This window comes from Papaver somniferum, chromosome 2 (assembly GCF_003573695.1).
Source record: "Papaver somniferum cultivar HN1 chromosome 2, ASM357369v1, whole genome shotgun sequence".
NCBI classification, from domain to species: Eukaryota; Viridiplantae; Streptophyta; class Magnoliopsida; order Ranunculales; family Papaveraceae; genus Papaver; species Papaver somniferum.
The window spans coordinates 145135765-145158271 of record NC_039359.1 but is presented as its reverse complement, the minus strand read 5'-3'; the positions used below and the strand labels follow the sequence as shown (position 1 = coordinate 145158271).

General features: G+C 38.4%; 2 protein-coding genes, 1 long non-coding RNA gene and 1 pseudogene across 3 annotated transcripts; 2 read left to right on the top strand and 2 right to left on the bottom strand.

The window, feature by feature from the left end:
• Positions 1 to 257: 257 nt before the first annotated feature.
• LOC113352136 lies at positions 258 to 20569 on the bottom strand (annotated as a pseudogene).
• Positions 4167 to 5623, top strand: LOC113349358. The gene is made up of 3 exons (XR_003360107.1): positions 4167 to 4376; positions 4994 to 5247; positions 5343 to 5623. It is a non-coding gene; the product is annotated as an uncharacterized LOC113349358 (long non-coding RNA).
• On the bottom strand, positions 8914 to 10162 carry LOC113349357. The gene is made up of 2 exons (XM_026593330.1): positions 9720 to 10162; positions 8914 to 9640 (listed from the first exon to the last, which is right to left on the bottom strand). Exons 1-2 carry the CDS (start codon positions 10002 to 10004, stop codon positions 9041 to 9043), a joined length of 885 nt encoding a protein of 294 aa, XP_026449115.1. The 5' UTR covers positions 10005 to 10162; the 3' UTR covers positions 8914 to 9040.
• On the top strand, positions 12324 to 15265 carry LOC113349356 (protein MAINTENANCE OF MERISTEMS-like). The gene is made up of 5 exons (XM_026593329.1): positions 12324 to 12340; positions 12956 to 13912; positions 13993 to 14250; positions 14353 to 14682; positions 14755 to 15265. Exons 2-5 carry the CDS (start codon positions 12956 to 12958, stop codon positions 15094 to 15096), a joined length of 1887 nt encoding a protein of 628 aa, XP_026449114.1. The 5' UTR covers positions 12324 to 12340; the 3' UTR covers positions 15097 to 15265.
• Positions 20570 to 22507: the final 1938 nt, after the last annotated feature.

Here is a 22507-nt window from a genome sequence, read left to right as displayed (position 1 = left end):
CAGCTCAGTAATGGAGATAACCGTGTAGGCGTGAACTAATTTTTTCGAGTCTTCTGTTACATTTCTCATCTATAGGAATTGATGTCGCTGGTTTCGAGGATATAACCGTGTAAAGCATTTTCCTTCCGTTTGTCTATCTACAAAAGATAGATCAATGGGAGAACAACCTTCATTTAGATGGCCAAAAGAATCTAAAATACTAAAAGATAGAAAACACTATATATATATATATATATATATATATACTTTAATTGTAGCTAGTGTTGGAGAGTTTGAAGAGAACTGCTCCTGCAACTAGACCAGTATTCACCCACAAGCTTCGAAAAATATGAATTACTTTCCAAAAGTTTTGAAGGTTCGTCGTATTCAATCAAGTTTCCTGCAATATCACCAATAAAAATCAATTGTAGTCCTTAAATGAAAAACTGAGATGATTAAATCAAGGGTACATACCATAAGAGAGGACCATGACCATGTTACTATCTGTAACTGTGGGAACTCTGTGAGCTATTGTTATGACCGTGCAGTTTTTAAACTCCTGCCTTATAACTTTCTGTAAAATAGCATCTGTTGCAGAATCAATGGATGCAGTTGCTTCATCTAGAACTAGAATCTTGTTTCTTTTAAGAAGTACTCTTCCAAGACAAAAGAGCTGGCGTTGACCAGCGCTCCAATTATCACCATCGTCGCTCACTGTTAAGAGACCATGCAAAATGTAAATATAAAAATAAAAATCGAGTGTATTATAAGAATAGATTACGAATTTCAATTTAATGCAAGGTTAATGAAATAAGTGAGCTCCTGATTCCTGATTCTTGGAGTAATCTCACCTGGCGAATCCAGAAGATTAGGGAAACTACTGATTGTAGATTTTAGCTGACATTTTTCTATTGCCTGTCATTGACAGTGCAATGAAGTTAATACAGTGACAAGGTAAACACTGTAATGTTAAATAAAGGAAATGAATATCGATGAATGGAAAGTGACAGGGAACTGGCTTTCTTACCTTCCATATCTCTTCGTCAGAGTAAAGGCCTAGAGGGTCCAGATTAGTTCGCACTGTTCCGCGGAAGAGAGTCGCTTCTTGAGGAATTATACTAAGCTTCACTCTTAAATCTCTTAGACCCATTGAGCAAATATCTAACCCATCGATAAGAATCTTCCCACTTGCAGGTTCGACAAGGCGAAACAACGCACTGATGAGTGTAGTCTTTCCACTTCCGGTTCTACCAACAACTCCAACTCTTGCACCCTCTTTGAAAGTGCAAGTGATTCCTTTGATAACTAGAGGAGCATTTGGACGATACTTTATCTGCAACCATTACCGCCAAACATATGCATAAGAGTTTTACAACCTGATTGTGGGTTTTAGATATAGTTGAAGTTACAATCAATGTAATTGATATAACTCACCTTGAGATCTTGCAAATCTATCCTTCCTTTAGAGGGCCATGAAGCTGGAGGTCTTTTGTCAACAACAATTGCTGGAGGCTCTGATGGTATATGCATAAATTGTTTTATACGCTCAACAGAAATGATATAGTTAGCTAAGTTGCAGAACCATCGAGTCACAATAACTTGGGTGCTGGTAAGCGCCAAGGCATAGGATAAAGAGAGCCCCACAAAACCTGAAACAGCTGCAACTATAAATATGATATTCAAATTGAAGAAGATGAATCATCTTGGTTTTAAATTACCTGGATTTACAGAACCCCGAGGAAGCAAAACAAGGAGAACAGCTGCTGTAAACAATGTCAAGTTCTGCAGTGCTTCAACTCTTATAACTAACCACTCCATAGCAGCATTAGAGTGAAAGAAGAGCTTAGCATCGGTGTCGATGAGTTTCAGGTAACTATTAAAGAACCTGTCAGTCATAGAAAAAGCCCTTACTGTGACGACTCCTACTGATGTTTCAGCAGCATAGTTCATAACAGGAGCTTTAGTGGTTCCATTAATCCTAATTAACTCTCTTGCAGAGACCAGATAGTAATCCTTCATTATTAGCACAATTACACTGTCAGACTAAGATTGTCAACAAAAACTACAATGGGAAAGAGTCGATAAGTGATGAGATCCACCTGAACATATTTTACTGCTACCATCGCTAGAACAGCCACAATGAGAACTGGCCATGTCACCGAGGCCATTACACAAATGGTTGTTACAAGCTCAACAGAAGCTGCAATTACAAAAGAACCGGAAAAAGGTACGGCGAAATCCAATACATTTAAATCAAATGATGCCTACAACAGTAAGAGATGTACATATTAATTCAGAATCATTTTGACTAGGTGAGAAAACATATAGAAGGAGTATATATATCTTACCCGTGTTAAAATCCTTCCAACCGGGGTTGAATCAAAGAAGAGCATAGGGGCCTTAAACACAGAATTTGTGAAACCATAGAAGAAGGCTCTTGAAGCCTTCAGTCCCAAACGCGCTGCAAAGTAGGCCCTCAAATATACAAATAATGTACTCACAGCTGAAACCCCTGCGTAAACTCCGACTAACATGCTATTGTTCACACTCGGAATACTTATGGCAATTGCTAACCAATAAGTAGAAGCAATTTGGAAAGAAAAGAAAAGAATCTGAGAAAACATTGATGAACCAAAAAAGAGTAATCCCTTAGACACAATGACATAATCGTAAAACGGCTTCCACCTAACGTCTCCACTCTCCCTCTCTTCCTCTTCTGTCAACTGAATCCCTGGCGTAATATTCATTGATATCTCATCATCATTGTTATCTTTTATGTCCAAGAAATGTTTAGACTCCTCCGACCTGTTTGGATCCAACTTTTTAAATTCATCCGTGTTTCTACTTTTTGCAGTGTCCATTTCTGTCATTGAATTCTTATGGGCACTAACAAGCTGTTCAAATGCAGTCCCAACAGTTAATAGCTTCTCATATGTTCCTGATTGAGTCACTTTTCCAGCTTCCATAACCTGAAAAATTTATGTATTACGAAAGCAATAACAACCAAATGTATTATTTTACCAGTGTTTAGAAGTAAATGCGGTTACCAATATTACATCAGCTTCAACAAGGAATTCAACTTGGTGTGTCACTAAAATGACAGTCTTCGTTGCGAGAGCTTCCATGACACAATCCTGGAAGTGCACGAAGTTCATGAAGTTCTCTTTCGATCAGTACGTAGGAAGCCTGCATTCAATACTAAAAAGTAACAAGTAGTGGACTCACATTGAAAAGAATAGAAGCTGTATGTGCATCAACAGCACTAAACGGGTCGTCAAGGAGATAGATATCAGCATCATTATAGACAGCTCTAGCGAGTTGAATCCGTTGTTTCTGTCCTCCACTCATGTTCAGCCCTCTCTGACCAATTTCTGTAAGATCACCGTAGTTCAAATTTTCAATATCTTTATCGAGAGCGCATGCTTTAATGGCCTTAATGTATCTGCCTTTGTCCATTGGCTGTCCAAACAGTATATTATCACGAATTGTCCCGCTTTGTATCCAAGAAGTTTGTGATACATAGGCGATAGACCCAAGTACATCAACCTAGAAATAACAAGTAAAACTAAGAGCAACCACAGCCATGAGACGGACCAAATACCAAAAGTAAGACTAAAAACCAAAAAAATTTGGTATTCTGGGTGTTCAAGCGCAGTGTAGAACACCAAATTTGGTGAAGCGTAACTTATACACACGCCCGATGTCAGACGGAAATTATATTCACGTTTGTTGATTAGGCGGCTTTATATTATGCGTTTGAGTGAAACGTAGGTATAATGCGCGTTTGATTGAGGCGTAGGTATAATTAACGCCGGATATGGGACGGGGATGGAAAGTGCGTCTACAGGGACGGGGATTAAAAGTGCGTCCCATTCATACGGAGATATAAAGTGCGTATGTTTCGGGCGTTAATGGCTTATGCGTCTGGGTGAGACGTTTATACAAGATGCGTTTGATTGGGGCGTTTATAGAAGGAGCGTCTGAATGGGGCGTGCATTGAAGAAGCGTCTGTGTGGGGCGTGCATGAAAGAGGCGTCTGGTTGGGACGTTTTTAATAAGTGCGTCTGGTTAGGACGTTGTTAATAAGTGCGTCTAGTTGGGACGTTGTTAATAAATGCGTTTCGATGGGGCGTGCACAGAAATAGCGTTTGTGTGGGGCGCTTTTAGGAAAGAGCGTCTGAATATATACTTCTTTTATCCTCTTCTCCTCCTCTTTTTACATAACCTACGTTTTTACAGAAGAAAAAAAAACGACGAAACCTAAGTAAAAATCTAGGGCAATACCTAAATCTCATGTGACGGCCATTTGATTGGGTGCGGAGAAACGAGTTCTTGTGAAAGAAACGACTAATCTTATTCGTTAATCGGGTGCGGGCAAATTTGATTGAAGATTAAAGGTATGGTTTGTTTTGGGGTAATCTTTTTTTTTGTTGGATAATTTGATTAAAGATTAAAGTTACGATTAATTAGGCTGTGTTTGGGTGGAATCGGTGGATTGCATGTTGATTTCATTAAGAATACCGTGAGGTTACTGTTTGTTTGATTATGTACTGTTTATTTGATTACTGTTTGTTTGATTACTGTTTGTTTGATTAGTTTGTTTGTTTGATTAGTTATATACTTCCGCATCATCATCTAATAGCGAAATAACACACTGTAACATGATTGATAGAATACAATAATTCTAATTTATCACCTGTAGTAGTTCACTCAAATTCATTAAACATGTATTGTTGTTGCTCACACAAGGGGAGATACAAAATTTTAAACAGTTCTGTGATATAGACGGTGTATGTAGTGAGATTCAAACTCGTTTAATGTAATTTTCGTATTTATTTACTTTAAAAAATTTTGATCTTCTATACTGTAAGTAAATAAAAAATAATCTTTACTGTAAATTTTTTTGATCTTCTATACTGTAAATTTTGATCTTCTATAATATAGAATAGAACTTCTTATGGATGCTGTAAACTCAGAAAAAACAATTACTAACTTGTATTTATATCGTGCTCAGATGTTGAGCAGAATAACGTCGAGATTTGCACAAGGAAAAAAGATGAATAATAAGAAACGCAAAGGTAAAGGTCCAATGGAGCCTGAAATAGACCCTAATGTTGGAGATTTGGAAGTTCCAGATACCGGGTTCGATGAAGATAGCGAAGATGAAACAACACCGTCCGTGGTATCCCTAGATAACTACAATTGCCTGGAAGATAGTGACAAACACGCTTCTACAGATATTACATATTCAAGCGATCCAAAATTCAGGTACCAACATCGTGGTTCACTCTTTTCGGTCATTGTTAATTATAAGGAGATAACAAAACATAGTCCAAAAATTAAATACATTATCGACAAGGCAGGATGGGGACGTTTATTAGCCATGGAAATAGGAGAAGCATCACACCCAGTGATTGATTATCTTGTTGAACGTTGGTGGGATACAACGCATACTTTTCACTTCCCTTTTGGTGAAATGGGATTCACGCCGCTTGATTGGGTAGTGTTGACAGGATTGAGTATTGGAATTGGGGATGATGTTCCGTATAACCCAGTCAAGTACAAATTTGATTATGTCCGTGAGCATGTTTTTCCAGAAATAGAAGAACCCTTAGATTATGAAGATCCCCCAATCTCTGGAAAAAACGCCCCCCGGCACAGTGGATTTCAGATGCAATCACAATTAAATTTTTGACTACGTATTTCAAAGAAGATATCTTGGTTGCAGCTAATTTGGATGACAAACTTGCAGAAAAAGTGGCGAGGGCCTTTTTTATGTATGTTTTGGGAAATTTTTTCTTTTCCAATGCAAAGAACTACATTGATGCTGCTTTTGAGGATCTAAATGCAGTTGATATGTATGACTGGGGTGGTCCTGCTTTTGCAAAATTGTATGTGGCACTCAACGCATCTGGTAGGGGACAGAAGTCATTATCTGGGCCGTTCCAAATATTAGAGGTAAATTATTATTTATTTTTATTTCATTTAAATGTATATTTTTTGGCAGTTGATTTATTTGGTTGGTTATGATGGAGTAGTTTTGGGGATATGAATATCTGGGCATATGTAGACCGTGCGACCCAACTAGTGAAGAAAAATGGCCAAGAACTTCCCGGTGGAAAGCGAAGAAAAAGACTATCGATATTGTTCACTGTAGGAATGCGCTTAATCAGTTGACTGCAGACATCGTGACATGGAGACCATGGGAATCCGCCATTGGTGTTCTTGACTCTGATGTTGGTCGCAGGGCTGTGGAGCTTTCAAACAAAAGGGTTATATTTACTTGGATTGGCAAGGTCAGTTAGTACGTTGTTTTTATATGAACATTATTACTTCAAAGTTATCATTTTATCCTAAGTTGAAGAACTTATTTTCTCTGATTACTGGTAATTTGACAGAATATGTGGTACCTAGGAGAACGATCTTGGAGGCAAAATCATCCTACTTTTGGAATTCCTAGAAATCCACCATTTAAAATTGGCGAGGTCAGTCATGAGAAAGCAAAACTTGTGAAAGAAGCTGGATGGGTAGATGCAAATATGTTTGTGAAAGCTGTTTCATATAATATGTATCTGCGATATTGGCGACATGTAACTAACTTCCATCAATTCGTGACCAAATTCGATTGGGTAGTTGAATTACACGGGGTTGATGGTGACCGTGTTAAACACCTTATTCAACGACCTGCTCAGCATGTACCTATTCCACCACCACAACAATTATCATACGTAAGTACATCCCGTCATTATATTAAAATATATGGTAATCTCATTTCTTAATTATTTTTTTTTAAACGACAGCCTGAAGCTTATAATCTAGTTCAAGAACATGCCGATTTTAATCGTGCGTTTCGCGAGTTTGTATTATATGAAACGGAAGACAGGATGATACGTTTAAAGGCAAAAGATGAAGTAATACGAGGCCTTGCAGCTCGTAACAATTACCTGGAGGATCAGATGCAATTCCGTATGCAACAAACGCCGCGTCCCCTTATTGGATTCGGCAGTTTTTCTGAAACTATCCCACCAGCGGTGTGGGCTCCAGTGAGTCAAGCATCAACAATGTCGTCTGTTAACCCCCATCCGAGAATGACGTTTATCCCACCACGGCAAACACCATCGCATACTCCTACTGATGAATAAGTAACTTTTTAGCCTCCATTTTGGATATGTACTTTTTAGCCTCCACTTTGGATACTCCTACAATATCCTATCTTATCTCTATATAGGGTTACTTTTTAGCCTCCATTTTCAGACTCCATTTTCATTCTGACATGTTGATTTCTTTTCAGCCTCCGTTTCGGTACTTGTAGTTTAATTAGTGTTATTTCTTTTTAAGCCTTCATTTTCAATCGGTCAGTGTCGCTTCTTTTTAGCTATAGTCTTAGTCTTTGCAGTGTCAATTCTTTTCACTCGCATTTTCAATCTGCAATGCCATAAGTGTCTATCATGTGTCTATAAAACCAATACTACATATCTCGGTGAATACAAACCAACACTGCAAATATTCTTCTTCTTCGAACTCTCCCAATCACTTCTCAAACTATACATTCCAATGGAATACTGTGACAATAACGCTGAATCTTCTTCTTCTTCGGACTCCGAATTTTCTTCTACTTCTTCTTCTGCGATCTCTGATAACAGCTTTTACTCATCAGATGAAGATGCGGTTGCATTGAGCCGAAATAATCTAGCAGTTAGTTTGGGAACTGCCATTACAAGTATGACATGGTCTCATACTCGTATAAAAATACCAAGAAATCGTGAAGCCGGAGATATACTTCTCTGGAATGACTACTTTTCTGACAACCCCACCTACCCAGCTAACATATTTCGTAGGAGATTCAGAATGCGGCGAGAATTGTTCAACCGAATATTGGCAGATGTGGTGTCTAGAAATCCTTATTTTGCTCAAAAAAGAGATGCTTGTGGCATTCTTGGATTATCCCCTCATCAGAAAGTAACTGCAGCAATCCGAATGTTAGCTTATGGATGTGCAGCAGATGCAATAGATGAGTATTTACGCATTGGAGAAACCACCGTTTTAGAAGCAACCCGTCGGTTTTGCAAGACGATTGTGGTATTATATGGGAAAGAATATTTACGCTCACCAACTGCGGGTGATGTTGAACTGTTGCTGAAAGAAAACAAAGACAGGGGATTTCCTGGGATGCTGGGGAGCGTGGATTGTATGCATTGGAAATGGGATAGATGTCCGTCAGCAGAATCAGGAGTATACACCGCGTATAAAGGGAGTGAAAGTATTGTGCTAGAGGCAGTGGTGTCACATGATCTCTGGTTTTGGCATGCGTTTTTTGGTATGCCCGGCTCCTGCAATGATATTAATGTAATGAATCGTTCTTATATTTTTCGAAAACTTATCAACGGGAAAACACCACCGGTGAACTTTGAAGTAAACGGGCATGCATATGATATGGGATATTATCTCGGTGATGGCATTTATCCACAGATTGCTACTATTGTGATGGCCATTAAACAACCAGATACACCGAAAAAAATAAATTTTCATCGATGCAAGAGGGAGCACGGAAAGATGTAGAGCGTGGATTTGGTGTACTGCAACAACAATTTGCCATTGTCAAACAACCTGCACGAATGTGGAACCCGGATGTGCTTGCCTATATAATGAAAACGGTTATTATTTTACATAATATGATAGTGGAGGATGAGCGTCTTCCCGGTGATTGGCCACATGAATATGACTCACGTAGCAGGTCGGCACCGGTGAATATATCGAGGGTAGGTACTGAGGAACTTTCCAGAATGAGAGCTGCACATCGGCGTCATGCTATACACAATAAAGAAACACATTTTCGCTTGCGTCAAGATTTAATCGAACACATATGGTCAAATTTTGGAGATAATTATTAAGTTGGGATGGAAATATGTTGTATCGTATTTCTTCATCGGAAAATATGTTGTAACGTTGCTTACTAATGTACTATTTATCATATAAAAATTAAAATTCACTAAAATTGACTAAAACTCACTAATTTTTTTATTAATGATAAATATTAAGGTTCAACTAATTCGGTCATGCTTTAAGATTGGTTTCTTTTGCGTTGTAGTATTTCCATCTTTCGAAGTTCGAAGTACTCTCTTGTTACAGTGTCCAATGTAGAGACATCCTTCAACATTATGGCCAAGTCATCGTCCGCTTCTTTCTTTAAATCGAGTTTTTCTTGCCTAGCTTGTTTCGCCGCAAACTTTGCCGCAGACTTAGCTTGTATTGCTTCAAACTCAGCTTGTCTCTGTCCCATCTTCATTAGTGATTGTGCTTTGTAATGTTCATTGAAACTTTGCTGCTCCTTAATTATATCCTCTAGCATTTCCTCCTGGGCATTGGATTTTGCTCTCCCTGTTTTCTTTAGTTGTTTCGATGCTTTCTTCCCCAACTGACGCTTACGTGTGTTCTCTATATCTCCAATATCTAGATCATCACTGGACTCGCCTGGAATTGTTTCCTCAATATCAGCGTTTTCCTCACCACTCTGAGAATCTTCCATTTCTTGGCCTGAATCAAACACAAACGTCGACCGTCCTGAATATTTGATACTATCTTTTAGAATTTCGTAGCACTCTTCGTGCTTAAATTTTTTGTTACCATTACTTTCTTTGAATCGCTTTCTTATCTCTTCAACCTGTTATTATTTTCAATACTCATCAGTTCCAATTACATGTATATAATTATTAAGGGTGCAAAAATTGACGATTACTTACCCTCAAGACTTCATTCCATCCGCTATGATATTCACCATCAACTTCCAACACTTTTGCAGAATAAAGTGAAACCTGTCTACTGATTCCCTGAAATCGACTCTGGATAGAAGTCCAAGTACGTTTTGGTTTACAAGGCAGGGCTTCTTCCAACTTATCTTTGATCCGACTCCATAATACTCTTTCTGGTTGATCGGTTCCGGTAGCAGAATCTTGAGATATGGCTAAATGGATTCTACATATCATTGTATCTTCTTCTGTTGTAAAATTGGGACCTCGTGGTGCCATATTTCTATATTTCTTGAAATAGAAATTATAAATGATAAGATTATGCAGAAATAAGTTTGTCAAATGCTATATATAGATATACGAAAGAGCCGTTGCAATCTATCAAACGGTCGGAAAATCAGAAAACCAAAATCAGAATTCCAAAATATAACCGTTGGCGCACGTAATACATGCGCCTGGTAACGGACGCTCGTAACACATGCGCTCCGAACAAACGCTCATAATACGAGCGTCCGTCCCAGACGCTCGTAAAACATGCGCCCACTCCAGACGGTCCTAATATATGCGCCCATCCCAGACGCTTCTAAAACATGCGCCCACTCCATACGGTCGTAATATATGCGCCTCACTCATACGCCCATAAAACATGCGTCTCACTCATACGCCCATAAAACATGCGTCTCACACAGACGTTAATAATACGTCCGTCTCCCGCATACGGTCATAATACATGCGCCCGGACCGGCGCTTTTAGTAACTGCGTCCAAACCAGGCGTTTTTAATAACTGCGTCTGCTATGGGGCGTAGGTTTTATCTACGTATGGCCCGGCGGTGTTTATAATAACGCCTAACTCAAACGCTCTATATACATCCGCCCCATTATCATACGTTATTTATACGTACGCCCGATGTGGAGCGTCCACTATACTTCCGTCTGAAATCATACGCCCACTATACTACCGTCCCACTATTAATCATTTTAGTCTGGGTTGGCGACCACATTTGGTCGCAAACCCTAATTAACTGGACTAAATATGGTTTTAGTCAGTACCACTGCGGCTGAATTTGGGACCAAATTTGGGTATAGTCCCCAAATTTGGTCATGACTGGGTTGCTCTAATGTTAATAAAGTTCATTCTAAATTTCAAAGATTAGAGTCCTTGTGTCACTCACTGATCCTGAGATCTTCGGTATTTCCCCCATTATGGCGCACAAGAAAGAAGATTTTCCAGCACCAACGGGTCCACAAACAGCGATTTTTTGTGCTCTTTTTACGACAAGATCAACGGACCTCAAGGTTGGAACGGATAAATCTAACTCCCAACTGAAAATACCAGACTCTAGTACAATATCAAGACCACAGTTCTGTTGTTGATTCATCTTCAGAATATTTTATCAGCGAGCTCGTCATCAACCAAAAAAGTATTAAGGCGAATTAATGAAACCTTGACTTGAACTATAGCAGAAAGAGCCTCGGGAATCATTTTGACAGGTTCTGACATGGTCCTCAGCGTTGCCAGAATTGTAAAGATGGTACTGGCATTCAAAGAAGCACTATTCACAAACATACATCCTAGAAAGACTACAGAAGATACCAATGTGGGTGACATCCAGTAGAGTGCAGTTCCATAAGATTTCTGAATTTGCGACTTGGACAACCATTTGAACTCCTTATCTCGGAGAGACTCGATCAAATTTTTAAAATTATCTTCCCAAGAATGTAGTTTGATGGTCTTCATATTGTTTAGAACCTCAGAAGTGGCTCTTAATCTTTCGTCTTGGGCTACCATAAATTGTGTTTGATAAGTCTGAGAGCAACCACAGTCATGAAACGGACCAAATACCAAAAGCCAGACTAAAAACCAAAAATTTTGGTATTTTGGGTGACCCAAGCGCAGTGGGATAACACCAAATTTGGTGAAGCGTAACTTACACTAACGCCCGATGCCAGACGTAACTTATACTCACGTCTGTTGATGAAGCGGATTTTTATTATGCGTTTGAATGAAACGGAGGTATAATGCCCGCTTGATTGAGGCGCAAGTATAACTAACGCCGGATATGGGACGGCGATGGAAAGTGCGTCTACTGGGACGGAGATGAAAAGTGCGTATCACTCGTACGGAGATATAAAGTGCGTATGTTTCGGGCGTTAATGGATTATGCGTATGTTTCGGGCGTTAATGGATTATGCGTCTGGGTGAGACGTTTATAGAAGAAGCGTCTGAGTGGAACGTTTGTAATACCTGCGTCTATGTGGGACGTTTGTAATACGTTCGTGTGAGAGGGACGGTTGTAATACGAGCGTCTGAGTGGGACGTCTGTAATACATGCGTCTGAATCAAGCGTTTGTAATACGTGCGTCTGAGTGAGGCGTGCACGGAAAATCCGTCTGGATATAGACGTGATTATCTCTTCTTCTCCTCCTCCTTTTACATAAACAGTTTTTAGAAGAAAAAAAAAAGACGAAAAAGACGAAAAGACGAAAATCTAGGGCAAAACCTAAATCGAATGTGACGGAAATTTGATTGGGTGCGGGGAAACGAGTTCTTGCGAAAGAAACGAGTAATCTTATTCGTTAATTGGGTGCGGGGAAATTTGATTGAAGATTAAAGGTATGATTTGTTTTTGGGTAATTTGTTTTTGGTTGGATTGAAGATTAAAGGTATGATTAATTAGGCTGTTTTTGGGTGGAATGAGTGGATTGCATGTTGATTTCATTAAGCATAACCGTGTTTGTTTGATTTCATTAACCATATAACATGAGGTTACTGTTACTGTTCTTTGTTTGATTATGTTTGATTATGTATAGAATGATTTGAGTGATAGAATATGAATAATTTGTTTGTTTGATTATGTATGAATAATTTTACTGATAGAATACAAAGGGGAGATACAAAATGTTGTTGTTGATCTTCACTGATAGAATAATTTTACTGATAGACTAAGTTCACTGAAATCCATTAAACATGAATTGTTGTTGCTCACAAAGGGGAGATACAAAATGTTAAACAGTTGTATTATAAGACGGTGTCTAGATTTTTTCTGTAAATTTTTTTGATCTTCTATACTGTAAGTAAATAAAATATAATCTTGGGGTTTATTTACTGTAAATTTTTTGGATTTTCTATACTGTAAATTTTGATCTTCTATAATATAGAATAGAACTTTTTATGGATGCTGTAAACTCAGAAAAAACAATTACTAACTTGTATTTATATCGTGCTCAGATGTTGAGCAGAATAACGTCGAGATTTGCACAAGGAAAAAAGATGAATAATAAGAAACGCAAAGGTAAAGGTCCAATGGAGCCTGAAATAGACCCTAATGTTGGAGATTTGGAAGTTCCAGATACCGGGTTCGATGAAGATAGCGAAGATGAAACAACACCGTCCGTGGTATCCCTAGATAACTACAATTGCCTGGAAGATAGTGACAAACACGCTTCTACAGATATTACATATTCAAGCGATCCAAAATTCAGGTACCAACATCGTGGTTCACTCTTTTCGGTCATTGTTTATTATAAGGAGATAACAAAACATAGTCCAAAAATTAAATACATTATCGACAAGGCAGGATGGGGACGTTTATTAGCCATGGAAATAGGAGAAGCATCACACCCAGTGATTGATTATCTTGTTGAACGTTGGTGGGATACAACGCATACTTTTCACTTCCCTTTTGGTGAAATGGGATTCACGCCGCTTGATTGGGTAGTGTTGACAGGATTGAGTATTGGAATTGGGGATGATGTTCCGTATAACCCAGTCAAGTACAAATTTGATTATGTCCGTGAGCATGTTTTTCCAGAAATAGAAGAACCCTTAGATTATGAAGATCCCCCAATCTCTGGAAAAAAACGCCCCCCGGCACAGTGGATTTCAGATGCAATCACAATTAAATTTTTGACTACGTATTTCAAAGAAGATATCTTGGTTGCAGCTAATTTGGATGACAAACTAGCAGAAAAAGTGGCGAGGGCCTTTTTTATGTATGTTTTGGGAAATTTTTTCTTTTCCAATGCAAAGAACTACATTGATGCGGCTTGGTTAGCTGCTTTTGAGGATCTAAATGCAGTTGATATGTATGACTGGGGTGGTCCTGCTTTTGCAAAATTGTATGTGGCACTCAACGCATCTGGTAGGGGACAGAAGTCATTATCTGGGCCGTTCCAAATATTAGAGGTAAATTATTATTTATTTTTATTTCATTTAAATGTATATTTTTTGGCAGTTGATTTATTTGGTTGGTTATGATGGAGTAGTTTTGGGGATATGAATATCTGGGCATATGTAGACCGTGCGACCCAACTAGTGAAGAAAAATGGCCAAGAACTTCCCGGTGGAAAGCGAAGAAAAAGACTATCGATATTGTTCACTGTAGGAATGCGCTTAATCAGTTGACTGCAGACATCGTGACATGGAGACCGTGGGAATCCGCCATTGGTGTTCTTGACTCTGATGTTGGTCGCAGGGCTGTGGAGCTTTCAAACAAAAGGGTTATATTTACTTGGATTGGCAAGGTCAGTTAGTACTTTGTTTTTATATGAACATTATTACTTCAAAGTTATCATTTTATCCTCAGTTGAAGAACTTATTTTCTCTGATTACTGGTAATTTGACAGAATATGTGGTACCTAGGAGAACGATCTTGGAGGCAAAATCATCCTACTTTTGGAATTCCTAGAAATCCACCATTTAAAATTGGCGAGGTCAGTCATGAGAAAGCAAAACTTGTGAAAGAAGCTGGATGGGTAGATGCAAATATGTTTGTGAAAGCTGTTTCATATAATATGTATCTGCGATATTGGCGACATGTAACTAACTTCCATCAATTCGTGACCAAAGTCGATTGGGTAGTTGAATTACACGGGGTTGATGGTGACCGTGTTAAACACCTTATTCAACGACCTGCTCAGCATGTACCTATTCCACCACCACAACAATTATCATACGTAAGTACATCCCGTCATTATATTAAAATATATGGTAATCTCATTTCTTAATTATTTTTTTTTAAACGACAGCCTGAAGCTTATAATCTAGTTCAAGAACATGCCGATTTTAATCGTGCGTTTCGCGAGTTTGTATTATATGAAACGGAAGACAGGATGATACGTTTAAAGGCAAAAGATGAAGTAATACGAGGCCTTGCAGCTCGTAACAATTACCTGGAGGATCAGATGCAATTCCGTATGCAACAAACGCCGCGTCCCCCTATTGGATTCGGCAGTTTTTCTGAAACTATCCCACCAGCGGTGTGGGCTCCAGTGAGTCAAGCATCAACAATGTCGTCTGTTAACCCCCATCCGAGAATGACGTTTATCCCACCACGGCAAACACCATCGCATACTCCTACTGATGAATAAGTAACTTTTTAGCCTCCACTTTGGATATGTACTTTTTAGCCTCCACTTTGGATATGTACTTTTTAGCCTCCACTTTGGATACTCCTACAAAGTGCGTATGTTATCTCTATATAGGGTTACTTTTTAGCCTCCATTTTCAGACTCCATTTTCATTCTGACATGTTGATTTCTTTTCAGCCTCCGTTTCGGTACTTGTAGTTTAATTAGTGTTATTTCTTTTTAAGCCTTCATTTTCAATCGGTCAGTGTCGCTTCTTTTTAGCTATAGTCTTAGTCTTTGCAGTGTCAATTCTTTTCACTCGCATTTTCAATCTGCAATGCCATAAGTGTCTATCATGTGTCTATAAAACCAATACTACATATCTCGGTGAATACAAACCAACACTGCAAATATTCTTCTTCTTCGAACTCTCCCAATCACTTCTCAAACTATACATTCCAATGGAATACTGTGACAATAACGCTGAATCTTCTTCTTCTTCGGACTCCGAATTTTCTTCTACTTCTTCTTCTGCGATCTCTGATAACAGCTTTTACTCATCAGATGAAGATGCGGTTGCATTGAGCCGAAATAATCTAGCAGTTAGTTTGGGAACTGCCATTACAAGTATGACATGGTCTCATACTCGTATAAAAATACCAAGAAATCGTGAAGCCGGAGATATACTTCTCTGGAATGACTACTTTTCTGACAACCCCACCTACCCAGCTAACATATTTCGTAGGAGATTCAGAATGCGGCGAGAATTGTTCAACCGAATATTGGCAGATGTGGTGTCTAGAAATCCTTATTTTGCTCAAAAAAGAGATGCTTGTGGCATTCTTGGATTATCCCCTCATCAGAAAGTAACTGCAGCAATCCGAATGTTAGCTTATGGATGTGCAGCAGATGCAATAGATGAGTATTTACGCATTGGAGAAACCACCGTTTTAGAAGCAACCCGTCGGTTTTGCAAGACGATTGTGGTATTATATGGGAAAGAATATTTACGCTCACCAACTGCGGGTGATGTTGAACTGTTGCTGAAAGAAAACAAAGACAGGGGATTTCCTGGGATGCTGGGGAGCGTGGATTGTATGCATTGGAAATGGGATAGATGTCCGTCAGCAGAATCAGGAGTATACACCGCGTATAAAGGGAGTGAAAGTATTGTGCTAGAGGCAGTGGTGTCACATGATCTCTGGTTTTGGCATGCGTTTTTTGGTATGCCCGGCTCCTGCAATGATATTAATGTAATGAATCGTTCTTATATTTTTCGAAAACTTATCAACGGGAAAACACCACCGGTGAACTTTGAAGTAAACGGGCATGCATATGATATGGGATATTATCTCGGTGATGGCATTTATCCACAGATTGCTACTATTGTGATGGCCATTAAACAACCAGATACACCGAAAAAATAAAATTTTCATCGATGCAAGAGGGAGCACGGAAAGATGTAGAGCGTGGATTTGGTGTACTGCAACAACAATTTGCCATTGTCAAACAACCTGCACGAATGTGGAACCCGGATGTGCTTGCCTATATAATGAAAACGGTTATTATTTTACATAATATGATAGTGGAGGATGAGCGTCTTCCCGGTGATTGGCCACATGAATATGACTCACGTAGCAGGTCGGCACCGGTGAATATATCGAGGGTAGGTACTGAGGAACTTTCCAGAATGAGAGCTGCACATCGGCGTCATGCTATACACAATAAAGAAACACATTTTCGCTTGCGTCAAGATTTAATCGAACACATATGGTCAAATTTTGGAGATAATTATTAAGTTGGGATGGAAATATGTTGTATCGTATTTCTTCATCGGAAAATATGTTGTAACGTTGCTTACTAATGTACTATTTATCATATAAAAATTAAAATTCACTAAAATTGACTAAAACTCACTAATTTTTTTATTAATGATAAATATTAAGGTTCAACTAATTCGGTCATGCTTTAAGATTGGTTTCTTTTGCGTTGTAGTATTTCCATCTTTCGAAGTTCGAAGTACTCTCTTGTTACAGTGTCCAATGTAGAGACATCCTTCAACATTATGGCCAAGTCATCGTCCGCTTCTTTCTTTAAATCGAGTTTTTCTTGCCTAGCTTGTTTCGCGCGCAAACTTTGCCGCAGACTTAGCTTGTATCGCCGCAAACTTTGCCGCAGACTTAGCTTGTATTGCTTCAAACTCAGCTTGTCTCTGTCCCATCTTCATTAGTGATTGTGCTTTGTAATGTTCATTGAAACTTTGCTGCTCCTTAATTATATCCTCTAGCATTTCCTCCTGGGCATTGGATTTTGCTCTCCCTGTTTTCTTTAGTTGTTTCGATGCTTTCTTCCCCAACTGACGCTTACGTGTGTTCTCTATATCTCCAATATCTAGATCATCACTGGACTCGCCTGGAATTGTTTCCTCAATATCAGCGTTTTCCTCACCACTCTGAGAATCTTCCATTTCTTGGCCTGAATCAAACACAAACGTCGACCGTCCTGAATATTTGATACTATCTTTTAGAATTTCGTAGCACTCTTCGTGCTTAAATTTTTTGTTACCATTACTTTCTTTGAATCGCTTTCTTATCTCTTCAACCTGTTATTATTTTCAATACTCATCAGTTCCAATTACATGTATATAATTATTAAGGGTGCAAAAATTGACGATTACTTACCCTCGAGACTTCATTCCATCCGCTATGATATTCACCATCAACTTCCAACACTTTTGCAGAATAAAGTGAAACCTGTCTACTGATTCCCTGAAATCGACTCTGGATAGAAGTCCAAGTACGTTTTGGTTTACAAGGCAGGGCTTCTTCCAACTTATCTTTGATCCGACTCCATAATACTCTTTCTGGTTGATCGGTTCCGGTAGCAGAATCTTGAGATATGGCTAAATGGATTCTACATATCATTGTATCTTCTTCTGTTGTAAAATTGGGACCTCGTGGTGCCATATTTCTATATTTCTTGAAATAGAAATTATAAATGATAAGATTATGCAGAAATAAGTTTGTCAAATGCTATATATAGATATACGAAAGAGCCGTTGCAATCTATCAAACGGTCGGAAAATCAGAAAACCAAAATCAGAATTCCAAAATATAACCGTTGGCGCACGTAATACATGCGCCTGGTAACGGACGCTCGTAATACATGCGCTCCGAACAAACGCTCATAATACGAGCGTCCGTCCCAGACGCTCGTAAAACATGCGCCCACTCCAGACGGTCCTAATATATGCGCCCATCCCAGACGCTTCTAAAACATGCGCCCACTCCATACGGTCGTAATATATGCGCCTCACTCATACGCCCATAAAACATGCGTCTCACTCATACGCCCATAAAACATGCGTCTCACACAGACGTTAATAATACGTCCGTCTCCCGCATACGGTCATAATACATGCGCCCGGAGCAGGCGCTTTTAGTAACTGCGTCCAAACCAGGCGTTTTTAATAACTGCGTCTGCTATGGGGCGTAGGTTTTATCTACGTATGGCCCGGCGGTGTTTATAATAACGCCTAACTCAAACGCTCTATATACATCCGCCCCATTATCATACGTTATTTATAAGTACGCCCGATGTGGAGCGTCCACTATACTTCCGTCTGAAATCATACGCCCACTATACTTCCGTCCCACTATAATCATTTTAGTCTCGGTTGGCGACCACATTTGGTCGCAAACCCTAATTAACTGGACTAAATATGGTTTTAGTCAGTACCACTGCGGCTGAATTTGGGACCAAATTTGGGTATAGTCCCCAAATTTGGTCATGACTGTGGTTGCTCTGAAGCATCTTTGCAAAGGGCACATTTAGAATTGCACATAGAAAGAGAGGAACTAAACCAGGAAGAGCCCCAAAACCAACTATTCCGAAAAGTACTCCAATAGCAAGAAACAATTGAACTGCGTAAGTCCATGAAGAATGGAACCAGAACGGGAATTCACCCATTCGATAAGCATCAATTGCAATATAATTCACTATCTCCCCAGTTGAGTGTCTTTTTCGTCCCAAACTAGAAAGCTTTAGCTGCTTTTGATAAACCGCCACCATTAGAGCGGATCTCATCCTCATACCGAACCTTCTTGAGCTAAAGTACCAATGCCTCTGAGATAAAGATTCTGTAACCTTGACAATGACTAACATACCAACTAGTGAAACGCCGTGAGACAATTTTTCTTCTTTATGGGTTGCATAATTTACAAAGGCATAAAGTAACAGTGGAGAAACTACAACAGAGAGGGTCCTAAGAAATGCATAGATTCCTACAAGTATCATTTCTTTATAGTGAACCTTCGCTAGTGCCCAAAGAACTAAATTGTTATCATTTTCTGAGCTCCTTTGGCTCCGTAGAATCTCCCAAGCTTGGAAGAACGCCTGGTAAGCAATAAAAGCTTCATCTTCGGGGACAAGATTAGGTATGTCTTCTAGTGCTAATGGTTTTAAATGACCCACACACATCAAAGAGTTGAGCCAAGAAAATGTTAATTTGCTAAACAAATTTGCATTTCCTACTCCTGATCTGCTATTTTCATTCTTTGCAGTTAGTAGTGGCTCTGACAAAACCTCTTCCTGAGTATCTTGCGAAACTAGCAGTTGTTGTCTAAAATGCACTAGAGCACAAAAGAGAGGTAGCAAATTCACAGACCATGAAACCAAATCGAGGATTTCTAATTTTTCGTGTTTCACTAAGATTTCCATGTACCGAATAGAATTCAGTAAAGAGAAGGAAATCCACCAGACTAGAACCAAAATTCTTGCCCATTTGATCAGCGGCACAATGAGGGAGACCGACACAAATATCCATATTAACCCCCTAACGAAGTAAAACGGCCAACTAAAATCTGTTGACCCATCTTTCTGAAAATATGCACCCCATAGAAAAACACTAAAATGTGCAATGGCATTAACGGCACAACAAAGAGAAACAGCCACTAGTAACCAATCCGGTCTAATATTACCACGAATGAATTGCTTCCTGAAATAACTAATAATGCAAAACACAGACAAAGCAGCAATGAACAAAAGATTCAAACCATCAATTATTACTCCATGAGTGCATGAAGTGCCCCAACCAAAATCTCCCCCGCAAATCCAAGAGAAATCCCCTGTATCCATATGACAACAATATAAGTAACTGGAAGAAAAAACAATCTAAATAGTCTAATTCCAACCAATCTCTAGACATTATTACAAGCACATAAGAAACTCGAAGTAGGATACTAAAAATACAAAAACAAAATTCAACTAAAATTCAAGTGCTTGATAAATCCTTATAATCAATCAAAAAATGAAAAAGATCCAAATTCAATACACCAACCAGCATACTAAAAGAAATTCAACATCATCAAAGAAAGAGAGAAAAAAACCATCAAGAAACTTTGAAAAAAAAAAATTGACTTACCTTGATTGTTCTCCATTTTTGGAATGTTTCTTCTGTACTCATGTAAGTATTAGCAAAACCATTAAAACCAGAGCACAAGAAGCATGAACTTGAATTCTGTATCTTCCCGCTGGAGTTATGCTTATACAAGGAAAAACGAATCGCATTTTGGTTGTTGGTTTTGATTGGGTCCTTGTGTTTCATATTCTGTAATTATTATTTATGTTCCTATAAATTGAATGAAATTACAGAGCAGGTTAGTTTACTTTCTGACATGCACGTCGTTAGTTGATGGCCAGATCTTAATTACTAAAAAATACCAATTAATCGTCATTTTTCTTTCGTATCTAACATTACATTTCAAAAAATTTAGGCTGTTTTGTTAATTAATGTTGGTCGACAAGTATGACTAAAATAGTTTCTACCGAACAATATATTTGAAGAAGAAAATACCGGTACTAGATAGAGATTACGAATTGATGCTCGCTGGACCAAAACATTAAAGCAGTAGGAGGGGAGGGGACAGGACAGAGAGGAATCATCAAGGATGTGGGTTAATCGTCCCATCTTATTTGTTTCGCTTCCGCATTCTCGGTTTCGGACAGAGAGGAATCATCAAGGATGTGGGTTAATCGTCCCATCTTATTTGTTTCACTTCCGCATTCTCGGTTTCAAACAGATTGAGAGTCTATCTGATACGGCGTTTTGGCTAGTATGGGAATAAGAGAGTATTTGAGTGTTTTTAGTAAAAAAGCAAAAAGAAAATGGTACTCCCTCTGTTTCTGAAAGACCGTCCTCTATTCTTTTTTTGTCAGTTTCAAAATTGTTTTCAACTTCTGTTTATAGTTATACTTTTTCAATGAACTCTCTAATATACCCTTGAATTCTTTATATTCATAAATCTATTTTTAACGTGATACAATTTAAAATATTAAAGAAATTAGTATAATTGAGGAAACAAATATATCCTTCATTTCTTTTAAAGAAATATACATTTAACTCTGAAAATTAGATTCCTTATAAAGTTTATACTTCTTAAATTCAATATCTTTTAAATTTCCCTTTTATATTTCGTATTTATAATTCTCACACCAATTTTGGATAGTCTAATGCTAGCATTTTTATTAAAATAAAATAGGTAAGTAACTAAGGGTAGTCAAGTAAAATAGTATGGTCTCCTTAATATTTTGAGAAAGTCAAAGCGGACTGTCTTTGTGAAACAGAGGATGTAATATATACAAAAATGCTTGGTAAACGCCATTTTGAACAACGCCAAAACAAAACCCTCATATATCAAACTTTTAGGTGGGTCTCATGCCATTCAGGTGGGACCCACCACTTCTTTAAGGGTTCATCACAGCCCTTGATTTGGCATATAGTTTTGGTATTGTTCAAAATGGCGGTTTGTCAAGAACCTTCCCTTATTAAGTCCAAGTTAAGAGTCTGATTTCATTAATTATTTTATTTTTTTTATCATTTAATACTTTTTATCTTGAACAGGGATGATTTGTTGTTTTGATTGAATGTTTTTTTTTTCAAACGGCGAAGGATTTGCTGCATAATGAAGACTTTCAGCTACTTGTTCGTTTGAACGAGTGTTCAATTGATTTTTGGGTGAAAGTCGCTTATGTTCCTACCCATATTAGCAGCGGGTTAAGTCTTTTTTTTGATAAACTTGTTGGTTTTGGTTGAGAAGATCAATCCCGTAGCCTTTGCTCTTACAAAACATTCTGGGTTGGATCCATAGTACTGCTAGGTTTAAAGCAGGAAAAAAGCATAGTGAAATTAACCCAATGAAATTAATTTTCTACAGAGATAAATATTGGGGAAGTTGGATATTGAGATTATCAGTCTCACATTGTCTGGGCAATCTAAGATCATGTGGTGTACAATCCCTTAGCACTAGGGGAAAATGAATTTTTTAAGTCTGTTAGGATTTTATGAATAAGACTTCCTATGAATTTCTTAATATATTTTGCTCTCAAAGGTAGTCTGTTTTATAACAAAAATTAGGAAAAACAAATCACTCTC